Source organism: Ovis aries, chromosome 16, assembly GCF_016772045.2.
Source record: "Ovis aries strain OAR_USU_Benz2616 breed Rambouillet chromosome 16, ARS-UI_Ramb_v3.0, whole genome shotgun sequence".
NCBI lineage: Eukaryota > Metazoa > Chordata > Mammalia > Artiodactyla > Bovidae > Ovis > Ovis aries.
The window spans coordinates 51,487,703-51,509,800 of NC_056069.1; the positions used below are offsets into that span (position 1 = coordinate 51,487,703).

Genomic DNA, 22,098 nt, shown 5'->3' on the forward strand with positions numbered 1-22,098 from the left:
TCCTTTAAAAAAGATAATGCAGGTATTAAAAAGTAATTCTGAAGAATTTAAAATTACACTGGAAATGATTATGGTAATGGAAAATGTTGACCAATTCCTCATTTTTATATCATTTATATGTATTTATAATAAGAGAATATTATATATGCATATAAAATTACAGGCTTCCTAGTTGTCACTAGTGGTAAAGAACCTGCCTGCCAATGCAAGAGACTCAAGAAACATGAGTTCGACCTCTGGGTCAGGGAGATCCCCTAGAGGAGGGCATCCTTCAATATTCTTGCCTGGAGAGTGACATGGACAGAGGAGCCTTGCCTTCTGTGGTCATTAGGGTCACAAAGAGTTGGACATAACTGAAGAGACTGCACAGTCCAGCAGCACATAAAATCATATCAAATATAAATATATATAGAAACTTTCAGATATATTTATATAAGAATGTATACATATATAATGGAAAATATATATAATGGAAAGGGTATAAAGTGATAGAAGTTATCTCTAGGTAAGAGGATGGTGGAGATTTTCATGTTAGCTTATAACATTCTCTACTCAAATTATTTTATATGTAATACAAAAAAAAATCGAAGATACCCAACATCAGGCCAACATCATTTAACATTAGAACTAATGTTGCAAAAATACCTATACTTTTAGCTAGTCATGCATATAGTGGACTCAATCAGTACAGAGTAAGTAATTTTAAACATTGCCTGTCAATGCCAGATATTGCAGGTGGTCTTCTTTAAGGTATTATCATGCAATAAACCGCTAGAACCGTTCTAATCCTCTAGAGAATTTTACCGTCATCAATCTCAGTTTCAGTTTAAATTTTAACATCTTTTCACACATTTCTTCTGAAGCTTTAATCTCTGCAAAACCCAGCTTTAAATTAGAAGGAAAAGATAGACGTGTAAGGAGTAGCAGCAATTGAATTTAATTTGAATCTTGGATCCATGAACTGAAAACACATTTGCTTTTTTGGTCTTATGTCAGTTTGAAAAGAAAACAGTTCTGATTTTGGCTAAATGAAGATATTTTTGGTAACTCTACTTGGATCACATTGTAAAAACCTACTTAGAATTTTCAACTTGGTTCCCACAAAATTAGCAGATATTCTTTGGGGCCATTGGCAAAATAGATCCAGTTTATAAAGTCATTGCTTTTGCCTGTCTCATATTTTCAGATAAATTTGAAAGCAAAAGTAATGCTCACTGTGTTGAAAATCTTTAATAGTATGGGTGAAATTTGCAATTTGAAATTCCTAAGTTCAAAGAACATTTATCTACAGCTTGATTTTACGCTTGAAACTTCCTATGCTTCATAGCAGTTTATAAAAAATTAGGAGGAAAAAAAACCTCTTCCTGTCATTTTTAGCAATTTTCCTTAGACTTGAGTAAAATATACAGAAACTTTTAAGGAAAAAAAAATGTGGTGCTTCTTTATAGTTTTCTCATTGTTTAAATTATAGCATTTACCCAGTATAAATTCTTTGCTTATGCACTTATGCAAGTGTACTTCAGAGCAATTTGAAATAAATACAAATTCACAAAATGAATAAAGTCATTTAATGACATTAATATGAAGGATGATGTTATTTTACTGAATCTAAAGGAAGATGTTGAGTTTAAGAACAAAGATGTAACAAAGTTGAGTGATTTTTTTTTTAATATTACTAATACACACAATGCCTATTTGCAAAGGATTATTATATGCTTTAAAATATTTTTAAAACTTTTAGGCTGTATTGAAACATTAAGAAAAACAAAACTCATCTTTATCCAAAATTTTGCAAGGGGGTTAAACTTGCATGCTGCTGCTGCTGCTGCTAAGTCACGTCAGTCGTGTCTGACTCTCTGTGACCCCATAGACAGCAGCTCACCAGGCTCCGCGTCCCTGGGATTCTCCAGGCAAGAATACTGGAGTGGGTTGCCATTTCCTCCTCCAGTGCATGAAAGTGAAAAGTGAAAGTGAAGTCGCTCAGTCGTGTTCGACCCTCAGTGACCCCATGGACTGCAGCCCACCAGGCTCCTCCGTCCATGGGATTTCCCAGGCAAGAGTACTGGAGTGGGTTGCCATTGCCTTCTCAAATATGCCACAAATGGTTTCGGTCACACTATAAGTTTAACATATTTTCTTTGGTTACTCTGTTGACTGGAATGAACTTTTAAATCTAAAAATTTGAACATTGAAATCAGATAAAAATATTTTAAAACATTTCAGATCAGTATCTGAATGAAAATTAATATGATTTATAAAAATATACATCCTTTTAAATCTAACTAGAATATGAATGTATATTATTCACATTATATATATGAGTATACCCATTCTTGGGAATTCCCTTGTGGCTCAGCTGGTGAAGAATCCACCTGCAATGATGGAGACCTGGGTTTGATCCCTGGTGTGGGAAGATTCCCAGGAGAAGGGAAAGGCTACCCACTCCAGTATTCTGACCTGGAGAATTCCATGGGCTGTAGAGTCCATGGGGTCTCAAACAGTCAGACACAACTGAGAGACTTTTTGTTATACATATTCTTAGAGATTGTATATAATGAAACATTTATATAATTTACATGCATGCCCAGCCCCTTCAGTTGTGTCTGACTCTTTGTGACCCCCATGGACTGCTGCACGCCAGGCTTCCCTGTACTCCACTATCTCCTGGAGTTTGCTCAAGTTTGTGTCCATCGAGTCAGTGATGCTGTCTAACCATCTCATCCTCTGCTGCCCTCTTCTCCTTTTGCCTTCAATCTTTCCCAGCATCAGGATCATCTTATGTTAAATCTTGGACTCCAGTTTGAAAAACACTGATTTACAATACAATAATACACAATAAACACAATAATAATTTCTCTTTTTAATGGTCTTCTCCTCTATTACATTTCTATGTATCTCATTCCATATTGTATTACAGTCAATTAGACATGTGCTGAATTTCAAAAGAAATGAGCAGAAATCCAAAACTTCTATATTATTACATTTCAAATATATAGTACAGATTATAGATAAACATTTGTGAATCTGAAGAAATAATCAGTTATTCTACCCATCATCTGGCTGAGTAAGACTGAATAACTCATTGAGAGTCAGTCTGTTAAAACAAGATACTCCATCATTCATATCTAAAATCGACCTGGTATGCCAAAACTGTCCTCTCCTTTCAAATGAAACGATAGTGTTTCCTGAGTTTTGTTTTGTTTTTACTATATCTCTCACTGGATGCACACTATTGACTTCTATCTTTAGGGTATTTGGAAGGTTTTTGATTTAATATGTGTGCATGCATCTGCATGCTCAGTCATACCTGACTCTTTGTGACACTATGGACTGATTTAATATATATCAGCTAATTTATTTTAATACAACAGTCATTTAAAATGAAGCAATAAGTATGCTTAAGAGTTGTGCATTTCATTTTATGAAATTTCATCCCCCAAAGTATGTGAAAGAAGTAAATGTTCAAAATCATTAGATTTATACATGTTGATGGATTGGGGCTATACTTCTGACCTCAGTAATGAGTGGAGAAATAAAATAGACTGACAGGAGAGTTAATGAAAGGATAGACGTGCTATCTCTCTACGTGATAAATCAAAAGTCCTGTATAGTAAGATTGAAAGGGAAACAGTGGAATCTCTGAGATATATAGAATATGTAGGTGCTCACCATACATTTTTCAAATTTTTGTGTTAAAAATATTTGTAAAAAAAATAACATTGGTGAAATAAAAGGGAAAAGGGAAAAAAGAGCCATAAGATTTTGGTTTAACTTTTCTGATAAAAAATTATACTGCAAGTATGACTTTTTAACATGTGACCATCCCTTTAATGATGTTTCTCTCTGTCTCTCTCTCTCTCTCCCTAAAGCTCCATTCTGACTTAGATAAAGGAGAGGGCACTGTAAAATACACCCTCTCGGGAGATGGCGCTGGCACCGTTTTTACCATTGATGAAACTACAGGGGACATTCATGCCATAAGGAGCCTGGATAGAGAGGAAAAACCTTTCTATACACTTCGTGCTCAGGCTGTGGACATAGAAACCAGGAAGCCCCTGGAGCCTGAATCAGAATTCATCATCAAAGTGCAGGATATTAATGATAATGAGCCGAAGTTTTTGGACGGACCTTACATTGCTAGTGTTCCAGAAATGTCTCCTGTGGGTGAGTAAGCAAGTAAAAATTTTGTCAGATGCTACAATAAGGCCTTTTCAACAAGTGTTTTTCTGCAGGTTGATGGAAATATCTTACTTGTAACCCAGAAGATTATTCTTGCACTATGTAGGATACAACTAATTTCATTTACTTTTTCAACATTTTTTTTCTACTTTTTTCCTGTCTTGCTCCATTTTAAATGCTTGAATAGATACATAAATAACTAGAGTATATAACATTTCTTCACTATTTTACAATCTTTATATTTCCCTGAATTCATAGAATGCCATTTTATTTTAAGGACATAACTCACTTTGTACTGAAAGTGATTGCCATTACAAATTCAGACTCCTACACAGTTCTGGAGGTAACACCAAATACCAAATAGTAAGTCTTGGCCCAAAATAAATTATCCAAAACATGCATTGCATCTGGAAGGAGTTCATAAAGGGATGTGTTTCATGCTTTGGAGCTATCCAGAGAGACTTTGAAAAAAAACGTATTGTGTCTATAATAACCCATAGAAGTTATTCCATCAAACCCAGAGGCAAGTATCATTATATAGCCATTACTAAAATAAATTTACAGTTAGGCTATAGTATCATCATAATTTTTAACAATTTAAATATAATATAAATTTTACTACCTAAATTCCCAAAGAATGGCATCGCTGATTCAACAGACACTGTTTGAGCGCAGTTTGAGCAAACTCGGGAGATAGTGAAGGACAGAGAAGCCTGATGGGGTCACAAAAAGTTAGACACGACTTAGCAACTGAACAACAACAACTGAAATTCACAAAGTCCTATAATATGTATTTTAGGACCAATGAGTTAAGAATTCCAGCGTTAATGACAATTTTTAATTATAACTTTTATTGCCCAGTCACCACAACCAATCCCTGAATTTATTTCATAGTAACTTCTGGTTTGTAGCGCATTTGTAAGATAAAGTTCCTCATCACTTCTGGTTTCAACTGGAAATGCTCTATGTGAGCCACTGCTAATATTTCCTAAGTCTGACGTTTCTCAGAGGGCTCCTGCTGCCCCCTCAGCCATCCCAGACATGCAAAGAAGATGGTACAGGGTACCCTGAGGGCAGACGCAGGTTAGCAGCTGTAGGAGTTGTCACATGGATTTACCATAAACGCACTGGAAATTGTGTCTGTGACCTTATCAGGCATTCAAAGACCATTTTCTTTCCTTGACCTAAGAAATCAGCTCAGAGGAGTTCACTTCAATTTTAAACTTTTGTGTGCATACTCAGGGCTACTTTTTTTTTTTTTTTTTGGAACTGCTTCTTTTATGCTATGCTATGATTTCTAGCGATTTAGAAACACAGTTTGGAAAAAGTCTTATTAGAAAATAGTCCCTGAAAATATGGACAGCTGTTTATAAACTTGCACTTTGAAGATAAGTACAAGTAGAAAAAATGAAGGGTCGGGGGAGAAAAATAAAGATAGTACTTTGAGACAAAATATGGCTTTTAAGAAGACAGTGAAATCCAGTACATAAGTACTTTAACCTGGTGCTTACTTTATGTAAATTGGAAGTATTTACATGAATTCATAACCATTAGTTACTCTTTAGTACTGAAACAGCATCCTTAAAGCAAACAGACGCATCCCTCTGCAGTATTAGAAAATTCTGTCTTATTATAATCCATTAGGTCTTTTTTATGCCAATTACGAGAAAGGATAGGGCTAAAGTGCTGAAACTTTATATAAAGATTTATACAAATTCTTTATATAAAGAATTTTCAGCTAGTGCCTGAAGAGAGAAATAAATCCAGAAATTCAAGTGAAAGGTAGATGAGTAAGAGAACTGAGTGGTCCAGGTTTGGTACTGGGGTGAGTGAGACAGAGTTTGCCTCACCACCATGAGTTATCAGAAAGATCCATGGAAGAACAGGTTCCTTAAAATGCTTTGCCATATACCATAGCCAAAATTTCTCACTGGTTAGTCAAGAGACTTCTGTAAAAACCTAAACTTATTTTCAATCATCCTCCTTTTAAAATATAGTTTTTTTAGTAATAGAGGAGTGTTTCTTTTGAATATGGAACTGTATCATATGCTATGAGTTCACCCAAGTATTCTTGGATTGTGTTTACATAATATGTCATTTTTAGATAAATACTAAGTGTAAACACCATTTACATATTAAATATTAGAAATTGAAAAACTATCAGGCACTACTTTTGCCATCTCCCAGAATCCTACATATACATATAACCAATTACACCTAGTAAGAGAAGACCTGGTTAGTTTTGTGAGAGTTGTTGTTTCAGCTTTTACTTGAAAAAACAACAACAACAACAACAACAACGGCATCCTAACATCACAGTTATGGCCCTAGAGCACCTGAACTCCATTCCCAAGCATACCCTCCTTAGCATTGGGAAATGGCTTACTGCTCTAATTGGCCCATGTGTTTTTTCTCCCCCCCTCCACCCTCTGTTTTCTTTTACTACATCCCTTTTAGGAAATCCCTGCCTCTGTGTCATTTTCCCTGGACTATTAAAATAATATACAGTCAAGACCAGATAGAACTGACTATGGAGTATTGGACAATGTAGCTATTGTGGAAAACCTCACAGTTGGCTTTGAATATCCACGCTTGAGGTGTTCTCTGGAAAACAACTACCCTTCCCCAATAATCGGGAATGCTCCTATTTCATTTTTACTGAAAGACACAGCCAATTTAAAAAATACATATCTAAGCAAATTGTATCAGTGAGAGGTAATATCATTCCTTTTCCATTCAGCCTCATCTGTTCCACTTCCATACATGGGAGTAAGAGAGATTTCAAATTTCTTTAATCAGGGAACTTTGGCTTACTCTTCTATTTCTCAATATAATTTTTTTTTTCTCAACAGATAGTCAAAAAATATTCAAGTTAAATTAACATTCATTTTGGCTTCCCTAGTGGCTCAGAGATAAAGAACCCACCTGCCAATAGAGGAGACATGGGTTCGATCCCTGGGTTGGGAAGATCCCCTGGAGGAGGACATGGTGATCCACTCTAGTATTCTTGCCTGGAAAACCCCATGGACAGAGGAACCTGGAGGGCTACAAAGAGTCACAAAGAGTAGAACACAACTGAAAGATTGGTCAACAAAAAGCTTAATTGGAATATAAAAGGTCAAGAAAAAAATCTATTAGGCAAATGCCAAATTAGCAATAATGGATTTTACATCTGAAAATATGATGAATGATTAAACCTGGAATCAAAATTAACAAATGTGAAAATTATAAAACTCATAACTCTACAAAGGAAGGATAGTGGTGAGCAGGATAGTAGACATTTTTGAGGGAAATTGGTATTTAAGACTTCTAAGACTATGGAATATATTTAGTTCCCCAAAGTTGAAGAAAATTCTAGCGAATCTATGGATTGTTTAAGAGAAAGGTCACTTTGTCACTAACTTGTGCTACATCTAATATGCTATGGAAGTAATATTCACAGATAAATTGCCTTTACTCTGACCTAAGGAAATTACTTTATGATCCAGATATTCCCCAACTCAAAGTTTTTCCTTGGAGACAAATTTGGATGTTATGAATGTGGTCTTAATTCTGTAAGATCATTGGAGTAACAATGAATTACAGTAATGTGCCCTCTTTAATCCCATGGACGGAGGAGCCTAGTAGGCTGCAGTCCATGGGGTCACGAAGAGTCGGACATGACTGAGCGACTTCACTTTCACTTTTTACTTTCATGCATTGGAGAAGGAAATGGCAACTCACTCCAGTGTTCTTGCCTGGAGAATCCCAGGGATGGGGGAGCCTGGTGGGCTGCTGTCTATGGGGTCACACAGAGTCGGACACGACTGAAGTGTCTTAGCAGCAGCAGCAGCCCTCTTTAATATCTGATGATTTTGCATCAGTAGGGTGTGCAGTTTCAGTTACTTTTCCTAGAGTGCTGACAGGTTTAAGATATTTAAATCCGTATTTATACTTGTATTTTCTTCTTCAGCCTGAGCTTAGCCATTTTTAAGCCACTGAGTGGGTTATTCGTAACCAGGTCCCTAAGGCACATGTTATAGATGTTAATTGTAAATCATAATTGGTGAAGTAAGACCTGCCATTTCCTGAGCAATAGTTAGGGGCCAAGTGAAGAGATTTGCATTTCCTGTTTTCCTTAACCATTATGATAATTATATGCAGTATCATTTACTATTTCATCTTTATTTTTCTATGAAAACTCTTATGGATCAGAAAATAGGAATGCTTCCTGGGTTCTTTATAACAAAGTTAGTGCAATCAATTATATCCTTTTTCTATGGTTAGTGGTTTATAAAATTTCTTCAGAAGCTTTAAACTAGTTTTTAATCTCAGCTGTGCTTGTAGAGATTTTGGTATGAATATTATATTACTATATTATTTTATAATTAGAGGATGGTATATTACTATATTATTTTATAATTAGAGGATGGTGTTCCATGCATCAGAAAAAAAATCAGAGGAATAAGTATCTCTTATTCACTGAGTTTAAAAAATGTTTAGAAAAAATTAAGTTAAGTTGTATACATCTCAAGGAATTACACTGTTGGCTTCACAAAAAATAAATAAGTAACATGCACCCTTTTGGATATTTTTTTTAATGAATTGCATTGTTTTACATGAGGTTTGGGGATAAATTCCAGGATGAAAATGTTGGTGGAGTTTTTGGTAGGTTATTCAGTTCAGTCAGTTCAGTTGCTCAGTCCTGTCCGACTCTTTGCAACCCAATGGACTGCAGCATGCCAGGCTAACCTGTCCATCATCAACTCCCAGAGCTTGCTCAAACTCATGTCCATTGAGTTATGGCTACCATCCAACCACCTCATCCTCTGTCTTTCCCTTCTCCTCCTGCCTTCAATTTTTCCCAGCATCAGGGTCTTTTCAGTGAGTCAATACTTTACATCAGGTGACAAAAGTATTGAAGTTTCAACTTTAGCATCAGTCCTTCCAATGAATATTCAGGACTGATTTTTGTTAAAATTGACGGTTGGATCTCCTTGAAATCCAAGGTATTCTCAAGAGTCTTCTCCAACACCACAGTTCAAAAGAATCAATTCTTCAGTGTTCAGCCTTGTTTCTGGTCCAACTCTCACATCCATACATGACTACTTAAAAAACCATAGCTTTGACTAGATGGACCGTTGTTGGCAAAGTAACATCTCTACATTTTAATATGCTGTCTAGGATGGTCATTGCTTTTCTTCCAAGGAGCAAACATCTTTAAATTTCACAGCTGCATTCACCATCTACAGTGATTTTGGAGCCCCTCAAAATAAAGTCTGTCACTGTTTCCATTGTTTCCCCATCTATTTGCCATGAAGTGATGGGACCAGATGCCATGATCTTTGTTTTCTGAATGTTGAGCTTTAAGCCAGCTTTTTCACTCTCCTCTTTCACTTTAATCAGGAGACTCTTTAGTTCCTCTTCTCTTTCTCCCATAAGGGTGGTGGCATCTGTATATCTGAGTCTATCAGTATTTCTCCTGGAAATTTTGATTGCAGTTTATGCTTCATCTAGCCCTGCATTTCGCATGACATTCTCTGCGTCTAAGTTAAATAAGCAGGGTGACAATATACAGCCTTGATGTACTCCTTTCCCAATTTGGAACCAGTTCATTGCTCCATGTCTAGTTCTAATTGTTGCTTCTCGAACTGCATACAGATTTCTCAAGAGGCAAGTACAGTGGTCAGGTATTCCCATCTCTCAAAGAGTTTTCCACAGTTTGCTGTGATTCACACAAAGGGTTTGGCGTAGTCAATAAAGCAGAAGTAGATGTTTTTCTGAAAGTCTCTTGCTTTCTCTCTGATCTAACAGCTATTGGCAATTTAATTTCTTGTTCCTCTGCCTTTTCTAAATCCAGATTGAACATCTGAAAATTCACAGATCATGTACTGCTTAAGCCTCGGTTGGTAGGTTTTTAAACAGAGAATATTTTCTACATGGTCATACTTCATAGTCCAGCTTCAAGAAAGAAATAGTAAAGACCCTGACTATAGTTAAAATGTAATGTTTTATTATACCATTATTTATTTACACAATTTATTATACCATTATTATTATTTCAAAGCATAAATCTCCATACTTCCATGCTTTCACAGAAGTGCCACAGGTAAAATGATAAAGCAATATTTTATCATATGTGCCCACCATGAGCACATAGAGAAGCTCAAGTGGTATAGAATGAACAGGGAAACTATCATTGATTTCATCTGTGCTCCATAAGCATAGCCATTATTAGGAGACTGGAGAAAGAATTTTGCCTGTTTTCTACTAATAAAGACATTCTCCTTACACAACAAAAATACATTTATCAAAATAAGGAAATTAACATTAATGTATTATTACAATCTAATCTTTAGACTCTATTCAAGCTTCATCGATTGTCTCCATAATGTCTTTTTTTTTTTTCTTTTTTTTTTTTTTTAATTTTAAAATCTTTAATTCTTACATGCATTCCCAAACATGAACCCCCCTCCCACCTCCCTCCCCATAACATCTTTCTGGGTCATCCCCATGCACCAGCCCCAAGCATGCTGCATCCTGCGTCAGACATAGACTGGCGATTCAATTCACATGATAGTATACATGTTAGAATGTCATTCTCCCAAATCATCCCACCCTCTCCCTCTCCCGCTGAGTCCAAAAGTCCGTTATACACATCTGTGTCTCTTTCCCTGTCTTGCATACAGGGTCGTCATTGCCATCTTCCTAAATTCCATATATATGTGTTAGTATACTGTATTGGTGTTTTTCTTTCTGGCTTACTTCACTCTGTATAATCGGCTCCAGTTTCATCCATCTCATCAGAACTGATTCAAATGAATTCTTTTTAACGGCTGAGTAATACTCCATTGTGTATATGTACCACAGCTTTCTTATCCATTCATCTGCTGATGGACATCTAGGTTGTTTCCATGTCCTGGCTATTATAAACAGTGCTGCGATGAACATTGGGGTACATGTGTCTCTTTCAATTCTGGTTTCCTTGGTGTGTATGCCCAGCAGTGGGATTGCTGGGTCATAAGGTAGTTCTATTTGCAATTTTTAAGGAATCTCCACACTGTTCTCCATAGTGGCTGTACTAGTTTGCATTCCCACCAACAGTGTAGGAGGGTTCCCTTTTCTCCACACCCTCTCCAGCATTTATTGCTTGCAGATTTTTGGATCGCAGCCATTCTGACTGGTGTGAAGTGGTACCTCATTGTGGTTTTGATTTGCATTTCTCTAATAATGAGTGATGTTGAGCATCTTTTCATGTGTTTGTTAGCCATCCGTATGTCTTCTTTGGAGAAATGTCTATTTAGTTCTTTGGCCCATTTTTTGATTGGGTCATTTATTTTTCTGGAGTTGAGCTGCAGAAGTTGCTTGTATATTTTTGAGATTAGTTGTTTGTCAGTTGCTTCATTTGCTATTATTTTCTCCCATTCAGAAGGCTGTCTTTTCACCTTGCTTATATTTTCCTTGGTTGTGCAGAAGCTTTTAATTTTAATTAGATCCCATTTGTTTATTTTTGCTTTTATTTCCAGCATTCTGGGAGGTGGATCATAGAGGATCCTGCTGTGATTTATGTCTGAGAGTGTTTTGCCTATGTTCTCCTCTAGGAGTTTTATAGTTTCTGATCTTACATTTAGATCTTTAATCCATTTTGAGTTTATTTTGGAAAAGAAGAAGTAAAACTCTCACTGTTTGCAGATGACATGATCCTCTACATGGAAAACCCTAAAGACTCCACCAGAAAATTACTAGAGCTATTCAAGGAATATAGTAAAGTTGCAGGATATAAAATCAACACACAGAAATCCCTTGCATTCCTATACACGAATAATGAGAAAGTAGAAAAAGAAATTAAGGAAACAATTCCATTCACCATTGCAACGAAAAGAATAAAATACTTAGGAATATATCTACCTAAAGAAACTAAAGACCTATATATAGAAAACTATAAAACACTGATGAAAGAAATCAAAGAGGACACTAATAGATGGAGAAATATACCATGTTCATGGATTGGAAGAATCAATATAGTGAAAATGAGTATACTACCCAAAGCAATTTACAAATTCAATGCAATCCCTATCAAGCTACCAGCCACATTTTTCACAGAACTAGAACAAATAATTTCAAGATTTGTATGGAAATACAAAAAACCTCGAATAGCCAAAGCAATCTTGAGAAAGAAGAATGGAACTGGAGGAATCAACTTGCCTGACTTCAGGCTCTACTACAAAGCCACAGTCATCAAGACAGTATGGTACTGGCACAAAGACAGACATATAGATCAATGGAACAAAATAGAAAGCCCAGAGATAAATCCACACACATATGGACACCTTATCTTTGACAAAGGAGGCAAGAATATACAATGGAGTAAAGACAATCTCTTTAACAAGTGGTGCTGGGAAAACTGGTCAACCACTTGTAAAAGAATGAAACTAGATCACTTTCTAACTCCATAATGTCTTATATAGTAAAATGTTCCAGGTCAATGTCCTGGATTTAAGCTTTGCGTGGAAGTCACCTCTTACTTTTAGTGTCATTTGCCATGTGGAAAGACCAGGAACCTTCAAAAGCAGCAAGACCTGGATAGGTTTTTGTTTAAAAGTCACCAAATGTATTTTCTATTGTTCAAATAAATGCAAGCAACGGTTTTGCTAAATTTCTGCCACTGCATAACAATGATCCCTCTTCCTCTAGTTCCCAGTAAAAGGTTCTCACTTTCTTGCAAGCCCTCATTTACAGCTTCCTCACTTAGCTTGCAAGTAAAGTGAATGATGATTCAATAAACCATGTATTCAAGGCACTTTGTACTGACACATTCTCCTCAAAGCCCACTGCCTGACTACACAAGCATTTCCATATTTTAAGTATTTGTTATAGCAGCACCTCACTGCCAGGAATGAAATTTTGTATTATCTACTACTGTGTAACAAATTACCCAATGGTTTAGAGACTCAAAACTATAAAACTACAAACATGTATTATCTCTTGTCCGGGGCGTGGATTTGCCTGAGTGTCTCTGTTGCAAAGTCTCTTGTGGATTTCGTGTCAAGCTAGTTATCAGGAATATACCTTACCTAAGATTCTCCTGTCAGGAGAAACACTACTAAGGCCCTCATGTGGCTGTTATTTTGGAATTGATGTCCTACTGTGCGTGTGTGCTAAGTCGTTTCTGACTTTGTGTGACCCCAGGGCCTATATAGTCAGACAGACTCCTCTGTCCATGGTATTTTCCAAGCAAGAACACTGGAGTGGGCTGCCATTTCCTTCTCCAGGGGCTCTTCCCAACCCAGGGGCTGAGCCTGTGCCTCTTGCATCTCCTGCACTGCAGGTGGAATCTTTACTGCTGTGTCACATGGGAGGTCTGATATCCTATTATTTCTGCCATATTCTATGTATTTTTTAAGAATCAATTTGATAAGCCCATTCTACAGTCAAGGAAATGGGATTAGATAAAGATGTGAATACTGAAAGAAGGTGTAACTGAGGTATATATAGAGGTTGTCTATATTAGATGTTGATTCCACTGTAAAATTGCTCTATCTTTCCTGTAATTATTACATATTTTGTTAAGAGGAATTTTAAAACTGGACAAATAACCTGGTCATCCTCATATTTTCAAAGTATCCATCTAGTAATTTGTATCTCTGTGGTCTCAAGGTTTCTTATTTTATTAAATTGATTCTAATCTATTGGTATCTATTTAATATTGAAATTTTTTTAGATGTGGTCAATGAAATCTTCACTAAGCTGATTTCTATGTGCTTTTAATATCATCCTTAATTAGTTGAATACTTCCTGACCTTCTGGCTCAAAAATATGCTTGGGACTTGTTTTGCATGTTTGCTGCCTTAGTCAAGAAGAAAGCTATTTTTTCAAGAAGTTCTCTTCTCACCCTTATGGAGAATAACATTTAGAAGCAAAAATCTGGTTTCTATGTGCTTTTTCTTATTAGAATATTATCATTCCCAGTCTCTTTCAGTGGGCACAGCTAAATAGTAAATCCATGCACATGTACATGTTTGCTGTGCTTAGTCACTCAGTCATGTCCAACTCTTTGTGACCCCATGGACTGTAGCCTGTCAAGCTCCTCTGTCCATGGGGATTCTCTAGGCAAGAATACTGGAGTAGGTTGCCATGGTCTCCTCCTGGGGATTTTGCAACTCCAGAGTCAAACTCTGCATCACAGGCAGATTCTTTACCAGCTGAGCTACAAACTGTTTATTTCTCCATCACTGTACAGATGTTGAAAATCACGATTACGCTCTAGTACCTTCAACTCTAATCTAATGCCATCATTTATTCCAGGTTTGCTTGTTTTTAATCCTTTTATATTTTATAACTCTCTTTTCCAAGAGTGAGAAGTCTGGCTGTTCTATCCTTAATACATTTTCTTGTTTGATCAGCCCAGTCTTTAATTGTCACGATCCCTGAAGACACCTTGCAGGTACCCTGTGACTCCAGCTTTGAAGATCTGCACTCTTTCTATCATCTTGTCTCCTCCACTGTGGGTAGAGGTTTTGTTCACCTCATTAGGGCTCTGAGGCCCCACACAGGCCATATTTCCCACACATGGATGCCTTAGTCATGCTAATCGATCCCTGATACCCCTTGCTAGCCCTTCTTTGTGGACACCTCCCTCACTCGGATCTGGCTCAGGTACCTTGATCTGGTTGCTGTATCCCTTCCCCAGTTGCATATCTCTGTCAGCACAAAAGGCTTTAGGACTGAATTATTCTAGAAGTTGAGTAAAGAGGAAATGGCTTTTTCTGATTCTTAAAGGGATTTAGGGTGCTTATAAGAACTGCTTACCTCTAAGTTGTATATTCCAAGTATGTTAACAACATCTAAACCAGGGGCCTTTCATTTGTTTTGCATTTAACTCATAGTTTGTTATGAGTGAGTGCAAGTCACTCAGCCATATCCAACTCTTTGTGACCCTAGGATTCTCCAGGCAAGAATATTGGAGTGGGTTGCCATTCCCTTCTCCAGGGGATCTTCCTGACTCAGGGATCAAACCTTGGGTTCGATCTTCATTGCAGGCAGATTGTTTATTTTCTGAGCCACCAGGAGTTGTGATATGAGAGGCCAAAGCTGACCTAGGCAATAGCTAATAAGATTAGAAGCTGAAATAAATATGCTGATTTTTGAAAACATTATTTTCCATATTGGAATAGATCTTTTCTAGTCATAGTCAATGAAAAGAGATTTCTACAGAGAGGTAGAGGACAGAGCTCTGCTGTAGTGTATTCTAGCCACACAGTAGGTGGGCAGTGAACCTGTTAAGTGTTCACATCCATGTCTACCATTTCCTTATTGTGAGGATTGCATAGGTTATTTGACCTCATTTTGATTTTATGTCCTTTCCTACAAATGAAGAATTTAAATACCCTATTCCCAGAGGTATACTGCAAGCAGTAAAGGAGAAAATGTATGTTTAGCACTGATTCCAATGCCTGGGGAACAGAAATGCAGTCAATAAATGGGGGAAGATTCTGGGAATAATGTGATGATCATTCTTAGAAAACTAGCAGAGGAATGCCTAACTTGTAGAGGTCTCAGCTAGTGATCTTACCCCCTTCTGCTATGTAGTCCCTCCCTGTGACACATGAGCTCAATATTTACTGTTGTCTTTTGTTCAAACTGTGCCAAGTCTATATAAGAACCTAATAGACTCTCTATCCCAATTTACATTTACTTTGGTGTAGAGTGCTCTTTTCCGTTAATGTGTGGAGACAAGCTGTTGATTTGTAAGAAACACCAATTATCAGATGACACTCTTGCCTTGCAATGTGTTAAGTGGGTTTTACACATCTGATAACATTGAACAAAGCCTGTTTATCCCTCTGGTGTCAGTGGTGAAGTGTCCACAGCACACAGCATGGCAGAACCATTTTCAGGGACATCTGATGTTATGACTGTGTGTTCCTGGAGCATTTTATCCCTGTGTTTGATTCCATTTTTTTTTTTTTTTTATTAGTGGTACATTTGTGAAGGTAACACAACTGACAATGTTTGGGTGACCTTGAAAGAAGCATGTGAATTGTTTCAGTAACTGCACAGTGTGGCCTGAAAAATAAACAGTCCTGAATTGATCACTGCTTTAGTAGCCACTGATCAGCCGTAAATGTTAAAAATTAACAAGAAGTACTTTTTTCCCCCCTAACCACCAAATGACTCTAAGCATTAAATACATGTTAGCAGAAGCTGCTTCTTGGCCATTGAGTGGTTCAAAACATAAAACATATTTTCAAAGTATTACTCTTTTCCCAGCCTCCAAGTGGTTGTAAACATTAAATATGTTTTATAAAAACTACTTTGCCAGCTACTGGCAGGATAGCGATGAACATCATTATTCTTTAAAGCTGCCTTCCAGCTGTGATATTGGTTTTTTGGTTTGTGTTTTTTCTCTTCTTATTTGCTCAATTCTACTTTTTTTTTTGTACACAAAGGCAGGCAAGAGGCTACCTGGCCCAATTGTCTCTTGCTTTATGATAAGTGATCATGAGAGAACAGTTACACCTATATAAAACCATGCTGGCAACAGAGAGTTCTCTGGGGTTCAATTGCTTGGATATTCCACATAGATGTTGGCTCCATTTTCTGAAATAATTTTTGTATCTGCTTTCCATTGTGCAAAGTGTTGAGGTATGAAGATGAGTAAAAAGTTTGGTATTAAGGAAAATAACTTCAAGCAACCAAACACTGACAGATTATACCCATTGACTGAGGTGAAAATATGCCATCAAAAGAACAGACTCAAAAGACAGGCAAAATGGCAAGACTATTGAGTTAATAAGATCACTAACTCAAACATGATAAAAGACTGGAAATCTATGTCTGGAAATAACTCAGTGTGACAACAGCATGCAATTCAAACACAGTAAAGAGCACATCACTGTATAAAAGTCTCTTCAGGAATTAGCCCAGAAAATCTGTTTATTTTGACCAAATTCACAATAAAATCAAGAGTGACACTGATTCAATTGAAAATGTGAAACTGCTCTATTATTCCAGACAGAGCAATTCATCATCAAGCCACATAATTACTTGGAAAAGCTTTGATTTGTACAGAATCCAAGTGTTTTCCAAGTCATAATATTGCATTTTGCTAAAAGTTTTCTGCTTTGTGATATTTAATGGATTCAAATATGTCTGGGAAACCTATTATATACAAGACACTCTTAGAAATTGTGATTAGAACAGTGAGGTAAACAGACAAAACCCATACCTTCAGAAAGCTTTTATTCAGAAGGTCTAGCGTAGGAACAGCGAACTACACCCTGAGGGCTGGCTCTGGCACATCATCTGTTCTTACTGGGATGCAATCTCATCTGTCTATTTATATGTCATCTGTGTCTGTGTTGACACTACAGTGGAATTGTTGGCCACAGAGGCCAAAAGGCCTGCAAAGCCTGCACTGCATGCAGCCTAATCCTTTATAGGAAAATTTTGAGACCTGATGTTGGATTCAGTATCAGAGAGGAGGTTAAGGTAAAGTCAACATTTTGAACAGATGCTTAAAGAAAGAGAGTGAAAAACTTCCTGAAAAAGAAGAAAAGAAAGAAAAAGAAATGGCAGGATGAGAGGGTAAATGAAAGGCAGGAGGAAGTCTTACAATAACAAGTTGCATGTGGCTTGAAATTGTATGCTTACATTTCATTGGTATCCAAAACCTCAGTCACTTAGTAAAAAATCTGCCTGCAAGGCAGGAGACCCAGGTTCGATCCCTAGGTCAGGAAGATCTCTTGGAAAAGGGAATGGTAACCCACTCCAGTGTTCTTGCCTGGAGAATCACACTGGCAGAGGAGTCTGGTGAAGTACAGTCCATGGGGTCACAAAGAGTCAGACACAGCTGAGCAACTATCATTTAGTTGGTGCTGAAGGGAATGATTTGAATTTATTAAAGTATTAAGAGAGAATGTGCTAGTCGTGTTTCTGACTCTTTGCAACCCTTTGCACTGTAGTCCTCCAGTCTCCTCTGTCCGTGGGTTTCTCCAGGTAAGAATACTGGAGTGGGGTACCATTTCTGCCTCCAGAGAACCTTTTCCACCCAGGGATTGAATACACTGTATTTCCTGCATTGCAGGCAGATTCTTTACCACTGAGCCAGGGAAGCCCATTAGAGTATTAAAAGTTCATGATAAAATGTTTTTTATTTTCCTACAAAATAGTTCTATTTCAATTATACAATCATATTTTTAAATTAAAAAATGTTGAAACTGAGATTAAGGTTTGAAAAAAGAGAAACTCTAGATTCACTTAAAACATTCTTTCCCCAGATGATTTATCAGGATTCTTAAGTTCTTTGCCTCACATATGCTGGTGAAAGGAAAATTAAAAATTACCAAAGCCAAATTTGAAAACAGTAGCCCGTATTAACAACTACTACCCAATAAGTGTTAGACAAAACTACCTCAGAAAATGAGGTTAATGAGTTTATCAAGGTTGGCACTATTTTCATTTCTGACTAAGAAGCTGGAAGTTGAAAAAGAAACAAAACAAATCAGAGACTACAGTTGTATAAATAATGAACAAAAGTGAGTATCAAAATCTTGTACAACTTGTTTAATTGGCAGTGGCACTAGAAAAAAAGGAAACATGTCAATTAAACTGTCATCCATGTTAATTTTGCCTCTGAGAAAAACATTGTAATGGGATAATTTCATGAAATGCTTTGATGGTAAGACAGTGTCAAACTATGATTAGCTGCTACATAATTCAAATTAGACAAGAAAGCAATTGGTGGTAGCCTGACTATTGACAGCTTTTGTTGCATGCCTTTTTCTTCTCTTTTTCCCTTTGTTTAATCAAGTATATGCTGTTTGGCAGTAAAATGATTTACTCTAAAAATATTGATAGCATGAGAATTTAGTAGGAACTTCACTATAAGAAAATATTTTCCATTTTTAAATGGAAACAATTTCCATTTTAAAATCTTTTTAAAAATAATCGTTACCATTTCTGAAAAAACTCATCTTGATAGAAGTGGTATTTTTGTAACTAATATTAAGTTCCTAATTAGCTAAGGCCTCAATTAAAAGTGACTTCACTTTCACTTTTCACTTTCATGCATTGGAGAAGGAAATGGCAACCCACTCCAGTATTCTTGCCTGGAGAATCCCAGGGACAGCGGAGCCTGGTGGGCTGCCATCTATGGGGTCGCACAGAGTCAGACACAACTGAAGTGACTTAGCAGCAGCAGCAGCAGCAATTAAAAGCAGCTCATATTATTATGTTTATGTTTCTATCATCAAATATGTTCATTTTAAACTGAGTTCTCTTTCATTATTATAATATCTGTTCAATTAGCCAGAGTGGATGTTCTAGAATTTAATAAGGTCATGTAAATTTTACTGCCTATATTCTTTATCCTTTATTACTTAAAAAAAAAAAATAAAAAAGTTACATATACACAATGGAGTATTACTCAGCCATTAAAAAGAATACATTTGAATCAGTTCTGATGAGATGGATGAAACTGGAGCCGATTATACAGAGTGAAGTAAGCCAGAAAGAAAAACACCAATACAGTATACTAACACATATATATGGAATTTAGAAAGATGGCAATGATGACCCTGTATGCAAGACAGCAAAAAAGACACAGATGTGTAGAGCGGACTTTTGGACTCAGAGGGAGAGGGAGAGGGTGGGATGATTTGGGAGAATGGCATTGAAACATGTATACTATCATGTAAGAATCGAATCACCAGTCTATGTCCGATGCAGGATACAGCATGCTTGGGGCTGGTGCACGGGGATGACCCAGAGGGATGCTGTGGGGAGGGAGGTGGGAGGGGAGTTCCTGTTTGGGATCGCATGTACACCCATGGTGGATTCATGTCAATGTATGGCAAAACCAATATAGTATTGTAAAGTAAAATAAAGTAAAAGTAAAAATTTTTAAAAAAAAATAATAAATAAATAAATAAATAAATAAATAAACTAACAAAGAGTTCCAAACATCAAAAATACCAATGGGATTATGAAAAAATAATTTTTGTAATTTTGTACAAAGTCTTTAGCTTTGTACAAAAATTTGTTTAAAAACAATATATAGAATTTCTATTCTGCTTTGTGAGCTATAATTTACGTGCTTCTTGAAAAGTAACAGACCTCCCTATGCAGTTACTAAGAACACAGTCTTCATATGTTAATTCCCAGTAACAGAAGCAGGCCTACTGTTTCTCAGCCAAGGAGAGCTTTCAGAATTAAATAGTTTTGAGTGTCTTTCTGAAATAAAAAGACTATTTTTTGTTAATAGCAGAAAAAGGAAAACATGTAAAGATTATTTTTGGGTCCATATATTTATTTCTTAAGAATGCCAGTGAAAAGTATCTTAAAAAAGACTAGTATGACTGACAAGAGCAAAGTTGAAAGAGTGTTTGCAGAACACTAGCAAGAAAGGTCATGATTCTAGAAAGTCAAAATATTATAGGGAAAACAAAATAGACCCTGGAGCACTGCAGATCTGGATTCAAATTTGATTACATTTGGGGTAATGTTTAGAAAAGTGTTTCCTTTTTGTAAATGTTTTTGCCAGTAAATATAAGGATTGAAAGATACACCGTTTGTAAAGAAATAAATAAAAAGGAAAGAAAAACTACACTCTACAAGAATCTTAATAAAATGCTAGTAATTTATTTTTTCCTTCAGCAGCTTTATCTTCTTTGAGATTTTTAGATTTGGAGAAGAGTCTTCAATGACATTTTTTATTTTCCTATTTTCATCCTTGAAGTTGTTCCTAGTAAATCACAGAAGAAGGACATTACTAAAAACATCTCCTTCTGATAACACATATTTTTTTTTATGAAATACCATTCATCCAAAATATTTGAATAGAGATTCAAAACACAAGAAATGAGATATGATAGGTATAAAATATAAAAAAACACTGTGCAAAAATATGCCTAGTGGATGTTAAAAGTAATGTCTTAGGGGTTCAAATTCATGACAGTGGACTGAGCAAACACATTTATTTCTCCTTTGTTTCAAAATACCATTGAAATAACATAATATAATACTTAGAAAATATAACTATAGGAACCTGGGAAGTGTTCCATAGCAGACCAAAAAAAAATAAGGCATTTCTGTAGGATATAATCTCTTTCATAGGGACTTCTGGGTGTGGCCACAGTGGAATTATTATTAGGCTTTTTTTTTTCAACTGCATACTCAGTCGTGTCTGACCCTTTGGAACCCTAGGGACATAACCTGCCAAGCTCCTCTGTCCATTGGATTATCCCAGCAAAAATATTGGATTGGGTTGCCATTTATTCCTCCAGTATGTTTTCACCATAAAGTGAAAGTCGCTCAGTTGTGTACGACTCTTTGTGACCCCATGGACTATACAGTCCATGGAATTCTCCAGGCCAGAATACTGGAGTGGGTAGCCTTTCCCTTCTCCAGGGGATCTTCCCAGCCCAGGGGTGGAACCCAGGTCTCCTGAATTGCAGGCGGATTCTTTACCAACTGAGGTATCAGGAAAGCTCTTATCATTGTTCCACCATAAACAATGATAAAATTGGACAAGGTCTGTGAGGCAGCAGTCTTTTAATATGTGTGCCAAGTAGTACACATTTGTCATCCTTGAGAGATTCCCATGAATCAAGCCCCACATTTAGCTGGAATCTTTGATGAGAGGTACTTTTCCTGCTATGGCACAAGGAATGTGATTCTAAAAAGAATGTCCAGAGACGGGTTATAGCTTAGAGCTGCTGAAGTTACTGCAATTCAAGAATTGCTGAAGTGGCAGGAATTTGTGTAGAAAGTAAGGAGCAGCACAGAGAAGCACTGACAAGTCAGAGGAGGGATTTAGGAGGCATTTTCACCGAGGACTGCTCCATGCATACACACAATTGGCTTCTAAGTCCTGCGGGAGGCAGATTTGGGGCTGAGATACCCATTGTGGCTCAGGGCGGGGAGATGTTGAAGGGACGG

At 36.7% G+C, this 22,098-nt stretch overlaps 1 protein-coding gene across 3 annotated transcripts in view; it reads left to right on the forward strand.

Moving 5' to 3' along the window:
- CDH12 (cadherin 12) overlaps positions 1 to 22,098 on the forward strand; it is a 1,192,649-nt gene that overhangs the window by 957,908 nt on the left and 212,643 nt on the right. For all 3 annotated transcript variants that reach the window (XM_060400262.1, XM_042233916.2, XM_060400263.1), the window contains exon 5: positions 3,870 to 4,164. In XM_060400262.1, coding sequence (XP_060256245.1) covers positions 3,870 to 4,164 — 295 coding nt within the window. The remainder of the gene's footprint in view (positions 1 to 3,869; positions 4,165 to 22,098) is intronic.